This window comes from Bidens hawaiensis, unplaced genomic scaffold, assembly GCF_021521415.1.
Source record: "Bidens hawaiensis isolate Kalapana, Puna unplaced genomic scaffold, B.hawaiensis_p1.1 tig00007430_1, whole genome shotgun sequence".
Classification (NCBI taxonomy): Eukaryota; Viridiplantae; Streptophyta; class Magnoliopsida; order Asterales; family Asteraceae; genus Bidens; species Bidens hawaiensis.
In genome coordinates, this window is record NW_027491519.1 from 1,019,912 (window position 1) to 1,028,443 (window position 8,532).

Genomic DNA, 8,532 nt, shown 5'->3' on the forward strand with positions numbered 1-8,532 from the left:
CTACGTTTTTCCAAAAATCGCATTGTAAACAACATTTGTTGTTTTATTTGTAAGTTTTGATTCTTTGTCGAGTATCACTAACTTAATACCATCTCTACTATTCACTCTTGACAAAGCAACATAAAGCTGACCGTGAGAAAATACTGGATCTTTAAGATACACTTCAACTCTTGACAATGATTGACCTTGACTCTTGTTGATTGTCATGGCAAAACATACGGAGATAGGAAACTGTCTTCTTTTTAATTTGAACGGAAGTTTCTTATCAGTTAGTGTAAGACTTACTCGACTAATTAGAGTGCGATATCCGATATTCGTACCAGAGACAACTTTAGCTTCAATTACACGCCTACCGAGACTAACGAATTGAAGGCACGTACCATTACACAAACCCTTTTTGTGATTAATATTCCTTAATAGCATGATCGGAACACCAACTTTGAGGACCAATCTATGATTAGGCATTCCTGGCATCTTTAAACCATTTAACAAATCAGGAAAGTACAACTGTTGATCAAATCCTCTGAAACGTCTTCACATTCAGCTAAACTGTCGGAACTTAGATACTTGACTTCTTCACCAGGAAAGAGGGCTAACATACGTTCATTAATTTCTTGAACCACCTCATTCAAAGGTGCCAAAAGTGCATGATCCTGAAAGTAAGTAAGTTCGTTGAATCTATCTAATATATTAGGATAGACAAACCTTATTAAATCACCCATCGGATCTACTGAGTTCAATATCAAAAGATCGCCTGGAATATCAATAATCGATTCTCCGTCATTTGGCCACCAACGTTTCCTTGACCTATGTCTAATAGCCAATCAACAAACTCTCTGATGTTTTCAACGTTTGAAGATCGACATCAAACTGTAAGCCTCATGTTCTTAGTTAGTTTAAGAACTTTACATTTTGACCAGATATAAGAAGAATTGATGCAAGCATTGACACATTCACTTCTTGTACCGTTGGTTACAACGGGCAAAATTTGCCAAAAATCACCACAAAAAACAACAACCTTACCTCCAAAAACTGCTTCGGAAGTATTGCCAGAATCACCATTCATAACATCGTTTAAAGTCATGTCCAACGCTTCGAAAGCATGCTTATGAATCATGGATGCTTCATCCCAAATTATTAAGCTTATCTTTTTCAATAATTCATATAAGTCGGTATTTCCTTTAACGTAATTTATGAAAAAATTAAAAAAAACATACACAAAGTAAAATATTTAAAAGTAAATTGATATTCGAATAACAAATAAAGCCATATATACTAAAAAATGATTAATATAAAAATTAACCTAAAGTGGGTTGTAATATTACTGGACAAATGGAATCTTCGATCAAATTAATAGGTATTAAAAATCTCGAATGTGCGGTTCTTCCACCATCCAAAAGCAAAGAAGCTATACCGCTTGAAGCAACATTCAACACAACTTCTCCCTTTAACCTTATTGATGCAGATAAGGTTTTTCATAAATAAGTTTTTCCAGTACCGTCGTAACCATAATCAAAATAAACTCCACCTTTTTTTATCAATCAAAGCACTCATTATTTCATTATAAACCCCTAGTTGTTTATCTGTTAACGAATCAAATAGATTATTAAATTCGTTATTCATGGTCTCGGTATCATATGAGAGCTCTTCCACCATCAACGGATTAGTTGCTCTTGAATTTGTCTCCATATCTGGAAATGGCATTTGTTGATATCTTCTAAGACTGGAGTTGTTTGAAATTAGAAAATTTTCAATTTCCAGGAGTGCTAGGTTTTTTAACTCTTCTTCATTAAGAATCAAACATGAAAATAAAATAAGAACCTACCTAAATTAAGATTTAATAAATATTTATGGATATTAGATATTTGGCATAATTGAAATAATTACAAAAAAAGTAAATTGTACCGGGGTACGTTGTTTTAATCCTTTTGTTGTTTGTATAGTATACCGTCAACTAACAGTTGCCAAGTGCTTTCCCAAACAAAATGAGGTCTAGACAAACTATAAGTAATCAACATTGTAGCAAATAAATTTTTTAAATAATATCCGGTAGAGGTATGATTTGCTTCTTCAATGACTTCTATGTATTTCTTATCATCATCTAAAAGACCTCTTTTATAACATGCATCTCGAAAAGTTTCACAAACAACTCATCAATTGTTCGAATGCCTTCAAAACATTCAGGGCCTTTGACCTTATTTAATAATATTCTTAGATAGTAAGCCTCGTCGAATGCGGGTGGAACAACATGAACTCTAACGATTGCAAACCCCTTATGCGAGGTTCCCATTTATGTAACTGTTTTTTCCAAACATACTTCGTTGGAAACTTTGCGTATGTGAGAGTTTTTGCAAGGTCATGGTTCTTATTACACTCAAACCAACCGGTAAGATCAAAGAAGCATTAGTTGTTTTGTTTAAAATATCTTCAATATCTTCGTTAGCACCATATATTACCTGTTGCTCACCGGGTAATGTGGCCAGAAATATGCTAGAATTTTGCTGAAAACTGCTGATTTTTGCTGGAATCTCGTCGAAAGCTGCTGATTTTTTCAGAATCTAGCCGGAAACCGCCAATTTTGTCCAGAACCACATAAAAAAATCCGTTTAAGTCAGATCAATCCCGAATTTAACCGGATTTAACCATTGACCGATTAATTGCTCGACTAGTCCAAAATTAATCAGTGAAATGAAGACTATAGATTAATCGACGCCTAGTCGGGTTTTTTTTCAATAGTTCTCTCAATAATAAGATTAGTTTAGAAAACACATGAAGCACACGGTTCAACTAACCCGAAGAATTTGTGTATTATTTTAAAGAAATAAGACACATGTCATATTAAAAAATAAATCATGTCCTTTTAAGAGCATATTTAAGAATTATAGATTCACCAGAAGATATTAACCCAAAAATTAGTTTAATATATTCAAATAAGCATGTTTTAATTTTGAAAAACATATTTTATAATAAAAAAAGTTACAACATATTTGAAGCTTTACGACGAAAAGAAAATTTACAGGTGTTTCATGACCTATATGCAAATCATGGTTGAGCAAAAAAAAAAAATAATAAGAATAAAAAGGTTTTGACAGAGATAATTATCATGTAACTAACTGATTTGCTTGAAGTTTTTAAAACTACAAGTATTTATTTATCAGGAGTTTATTATCCTACTAGTTCTTTAGTAGCTAACAATATATGAAAATGACAATCTAAACATCCGACTTTGACTATAATGGCCAACGTCAAAATAGTCCGACCAATGAAAGAGAAAATTTTGAAATATATTAACGAAATCCATATGTTGTTACCTATGTCGTCATATTGAATCAATGCCTAAATGTTTCCAGTGTTGAAACATTAATTGGAAAAATAACATATGTTTTGGATCTGAAAGAACAAAACGAACACAATAGCCGATTTAACAACATTTATCATACATGTTTTGACATTTATTATTCAAAATATGTTTGAACATCAAATATACGTGAGTCAATGAAAACCACAACTAATAGTGGCAGTAGTAGAAATTCAATTATTCATTTGATTAATAATATAAGAGATGAATATGTTTAACAGGCTCGAGATAGCACCCCAACCTGCAGCGAATCCTAACCTAACCGGTTACTATTTCGTTGTGTTCACCTCTCTACAAACCGGTTCCATACCAGACCCGGTTTTGACGGTACCCAAACCTTTAATGCCCCTCTGCCCATGCCCATGCCCATGCCCATGCCCATGCCCATGCCCATGGCCCCAACGTGTTTGGATATTTTTATGTTTAGTCGTGTCGCCAGTTAGGCTTGGCTTGTTTTTTAGTTTACATTACTAATGTAAAACCAAAAATGGGATCTTTGAAGATAAGATCGGATGGAGTTTTTAATATACTGGCCGTTCAATTATTATGAGAAGATAGAATGAAACTTCTAACACGTGCATAAATATTAAAAATAGTTTCAGCACGTTCCAAAAAAATATAATAAATACCCATGTGATTGTGTACGGGACACAGCAGCAACAGCTCAGAGTTGGCGAAATGGGTGAATTAGCTGATAATGAAGCAAAGACCATTGAGAATTTGAGATCTATTCTCTTTAAGGAGTCGGAGAGTTTAGAAGGCGCTTGTGCGAAAATCAATGGCTACAATTTCAACCAAGGGGTTAATTATTCACAGATTATTAAATCCTTGGTTTCGACCGGCTTCCAAGCTTCTAATCTTGGGGACGCCATTGAAACCGTTAATCAAATGGTAAGTTAATCTGTCACACTTACTCCTACTTGATTTAACACATTAGATGAATTAATTGGATGTTCTTTACTGTTGTTGGTAACGACTAACGAGTTTAATTATTCACTTTGAAAAGGAGAAGCTTGTGTCTATATATATAGCACTAGCGGACACAAGACGTACCGATAGGGGGTAAAGTATGGGCTGGGTAGAAAATGAGTCATGTAGAGAAAAAAGTGTTAATAAAATAATATTAAATATAAGTTAATGAATACGTACAGTTTGTTAAATATAATAGAAAAAACCTTGTTCTCTACGTATTCATCGGAATAAAAATAATTTAAGCGTAGAAGGAACAAAGATAAGTGCGAGAACTATAATATTTGATACATGTTAACTAGAAAGATTTTCATAGCTCCTAATGAAAAGCCTATAACAAAAAAAGAGTCGATGTAAAGAAATAAGTTACTTGATAACTATTTAATGCTATAGGTAAACTATTAAATAAAATAATTAGTCTAAAACCAAAACTGATCGAACGATAGCATTTTTTTTACCACGGTTGAAATATAATGCATAACGAGGCCGTAGCAAGGTGCTAAGAACTCTAAGGAGGAAACAAATTACAAGTTAACAGCATAAAGTCAAATTTACACCAAGACTCTCAATCTAACTATGTAAATGTGATATGTTTTTGATCCACAATAGGCTCAAAATCTTTCTCGCTTTAACGATGGTTTGTTTGATGGTTTGATAACAAACTGATAATTATTGAAGCGGAAGCAATAGGTTAGATTGAACAACATACTTGATAAAGATTGCAAGAAGTTAAATATGAAAAGAACTCAAACGACTAACAACTAGAGAACCGGGCAACCCTAACAACTTAAAGATTAGCCCGTTTATTTTTTAGATTTAAATACCATAAATAAAACTTGTAATAGATCCTTGTATGCATGCAGTTCACGTGAGGAGTTTGGATCATATTTTTATCATTTCACTTGCGATGCTATTGTCTGTTTACTTGTTTTCAGCTAGTTATATAAAAAAAGGGACTAAACTAATTAAACAACTCTTTCAAAAGCATTAGAACAAATAGAACTTACAAAATTGAAAGAATTGAATTGGAGGAGAGTAAAGTTAACTTTGTTTTGTCGGATCCTTTCATGATTTCAGATTTGATAGGCCCTTTGGACCACATATAAAAATTCTAAACAAATTGCAAGGCCTTAAAGTTTCATTTTCATTTAGACGACTCCAAAAGACTTATGGCACCTGAGACCTGACTTACCCCATGTTATTACTTACACACACATGTATATGTTGTATAAACAAATACATTTATATTCATATTTTTTATTTACACATGACAAATAACCATTATTTCTTTCATTTTCTTCTATTTTGTAGTTTGGTTCAGATTAAAAAGTAAATAATTGTGTGTTATCGCAATATTTAGTTTTCTACATATATCGCTCGGTGTTATGTATAATTTTGAGAGTTTCATTTTGATGATTGAAGCTAAACTGGCGGCTTTCTCATGAGGAAATAACTAAGGGTTGTAGCGAGGAGGAGAAAAACCCAACTTACAGAGAGTCTGTCAAATGCAAGATTTTTCTAGGGTTTACTTCAAACCTCATTTCATCTGGTATTAGAGACACTATTCGGTATCTAGTTCAACATCATATGGTTAGTATTTTCAGGCTTGATTTAAGACCATCAATATGTATAAGTTCATTCACAAGGAAATCAAATTCAAATTGAAACACTGTATATTTATGATCTGGATTTTAGACATAATAAGTCAAATTCAAATTGTTCTTATAATTTTTTTTGGAACTTATGCTTAACTAAAACAAGGTTGAAGTGATTGTGACAACCGCCGGTGGCATTGAGGAAGATATCATAAAATGCCTTGGAGACACATACAAAGGTGACTTTTATCTAGCGGGTGCTGCCTTGCGTTCAAAAGGACTAAATCGTATTGGTAACCTATTGTTGCCTAATGATAACTATTGTAAGTTTGAAGATTGGATAATGCCAATACTTGACCAAATGTTGGAAGAGCAAAAGACACAGGTATTATATGTGCTACAAAACTAAATAGAAGTTTTGTGTTAAGTTTTGATGAATCTTAAACTTTTATCAACTATCTTTAATTACTGAGTAGTATAAATTTATACTTTATTTTGTTTAATCATTAGCACATTTTATGGACGCCATCAAGAGTTATAGCACGCTTGGGGAAGGAGATCAATAACGAGAGTTCATACCTTTATTGGGCATATAAGGTAATCAGTCTTCACCCAATTTCAAGTGAGTTATGTTTGTTTTTGTGGCCTTTTTTTTTCAACTTTTCATTTAACAACATTATAACTTTTATTAAATTTATAAGGCTGATTGTATCTTTTGATCATCATGTATATAATGATCTCACCTCTCAAATAAAAAAAAAACATTTAATTCTTAATATAGAACTGAAGGTAAGTTGTTTGAAATTCAAAGTTTGATTATCGACATTTTTTTTATTGTAGAACAATATTCCAGTCTTTTGCCCTAGCTTGACAGACGGATCTATAGGTGACATGTTATACTTCCATTCCTTTCGAAATCCCGGACTTGTTGTCGACATTGTACAAGGTGAGCATTTTTGTCACATTTGACTTTCCTATATCAAGCTTAACACTAAGTGGAATATATAGATCTAAACATTCAATCAAGAACAAAACAAGAAGAACAAAGCAGAATATCAAAGGATTAACCCAAAACATAAGTTTGTATCATGAACCAGAGGCACCCACACTTTCTGTTTACAGCAACATCCCTATATATAATGATATGTATAGCATATATTTAACTACCTAGTGATTATATATCACAAAATTATTATTATTATCTTGACCTTCTGTATATAATTTGCCAACTTATTTAACAGATATTAGGGCGATGGACAATGAAGCTGTGCATGCAAATCCTAGGAAGACAGGAGTGATAATTTTAGGGGGAGGGTTGCCAAAACATCACATATGCAATGCAAATATGTTGCGTAATGGTACAGATTATGCGGTCTTCATCAATACTGCCCAAGAATTTGATGGTAGTGATTCTGGTGCACGCCCTGATGAAGCTGTATCATGGGGCAAAATACGCGCTTATGCCAAATCTGTTAAGGTAATAAATACATGGACTTTGTTACTTTTTATGCCCTTGATGTCTTATAAATGTAATACTTCCCTTTTTTTGGTTCTTGCCATGTTGTATGAGATATTTTAGGTGACTGATGCCTAACCGATGTTTTCAATCATGTTCCTTTAGTTATATGCTTTGACCACAAAGTCAAAGATTGCATTTCTAATGTTGTGAAAAGATATATAGTTTATGAAACATAGTAGCAAAATAAAAGAATAACTCAACTGCATTATTTTAGAAAATCTCTAATGGTAAAACTATTGCATTAATATGTATATTGTTGAAACTTAAAAAATGTAATGTTGCAACTAATTTGCAACATAGAGAATACATATTATTTACATAACTGATTATTGTGACCTTGAAAGACAATTTGCCTTTTGAGTTTCGAATCAGCGATGTATACATTATTGTGTTCGTATTATTCATGTTGATTGTCTTGGTCCAGGTGCACTGCGATGCCACAATTGCATTTCCATTACTTGTTGCAGAGACGTTTGCTGCAACGAAAGAGAAAACAACTAAGCCAAAACCAAGTTCCTGATAATGCAGAACAACTACGCCAAACCAAGTTCCGAATAAATATGTTAGCCATTCATGTGCAGATGGTTGAAGTTGTACCATGTTCAAAAAGGTCATGATATGATGCATTTCATTGGAGTAATTTCTTTTAATTTCTATGTTTGTTTGGTTGAATTCATAAATAATGCACATATATAATTTTCATCTGGAATATTAAAGTTCTTGTTGGTGTGGATTTTTAATTTTTGTTATGTATAGTTTTATATTTTTGGCCATAAATAAAGGAAAAATATCTAAATGGCTCATTTGATAACACAGATTCCTTGACTAACCCCCAAACTAAATAATATTCAAAATACCCCTTTTCTCAACGGAAGGATCCACCATAATTGAATCGACATCCGACAGATCTATCTAACACCCTTCCGTTTTTTAAAGAACCACATCTTGACATGTATACACTTAAACGGTCGGGCGCGACCGGTTTTTGAAAACCGACCGTTTAAAAAGCCGATTGTTTAGTTTTAGCCCCAACAGAATAGATGTGAAGGCCGCCCTGAATAGATATGTTGGTCGACGTAGTAGATATGAAG

At 32.9% G+C, this 8,532-nt stretch overlaps 2 protein-coding genes across 2 annotated transcripts; one reads left to right on the forward strand and one right to left on the reverse strand.

Moving 5' to 3' along the window:
- Positions 1-1,689, reverse strand: LOC143635316 (uncharacterized). Its single transcript, XM_077103176.1, has 5 exons — positions 1,529-1,689; positions 1,326-1,452; positions 1,019-1,147; positions 509-653; positions 1-467 (listed from the first exon to the last, which is right to left on the reverse strand). Exons 1-5 carry the CDS (start codon positions 1,687-1,689, stop codon positions 1-3), a joined length of 1,029 nt encoding a protein of 342 aa, XP_076959291.1.
- A 2,322-nt stretch (positions 1,690-4,011) lies between these two features.
- LOC143635327 (deoxyhypusine synthase-like) lies at positions 4,012-8,181 on the forward strand. Its single transcript, XM_077103189.1, has 7 exons — positions 4,012-4,249; positions 5,750-5,917; positions 6,089-6,307; positions 6,433-6,519; positions 6,763-6,868; positions 7,164-7,399; positions 7,866-8,181. The coding sequence occupies exons 1-7, from the start codon at positions 4,037-4,039 to the stop codon at positions 7,959-7,961; spliced, it is 1,125 nt and encodes a 374-aa protein (XP_076959304.1). The 5' UTR covers positions 4,012-4,036; the 3' UTR covers positions 7,962-8,181.
- The last annotated feature ends 351 nt before the right edge of the window (positions 8,182-8,532 follow it).

Excerpts from the sequence above, each read along its gene's own strand:
- LOC143635316 (XM_077103176.1), bottom strand. The coding sequence starts at position 1,689 with ATGGAGACAAATTCAAGAGCAACTAATCCGTTGATGGTGGAAGAGCTC. Across the intron at positions 1,453-1,528 it reads GCTTTGATTGATAAAAAAAG|GTTAAAGGGAGAAGTTGTGT; the intron begins GTGGAGTTTATT and ends TGCATCAATAAG. Across the intron at positions 1,148-1,325 it reads TCGAAGATTCCATTTGTCCA|ATAAGCTTAATAATTTGGGA; the intron begins GTAATATTACAA and ends TTATTGAAAAAG.
- LOC143635327 (XM_077103189.1), top strand. The coding sequence starts at position 4,037 with ATGGGTGAATTAGCTGATAATGAAGCAAAGACCATTGAGAATTTGAGA. Across the intron at positions 6,520-6,762 it reads ACCTTTATTGGGCATATAAG|AACAATATTCCAGTCTTTTG; the intron begins GTAATCAGTCTT and ends TTTTTATTGTAG. Across the intron at positions 6,869-7,163 it reads TGTTGTCGACATTGTACAAG|ATATTAGGGCGATGGACAAT; the intron begins GTGAGCATTTTT and ends CTTATTTAACAG.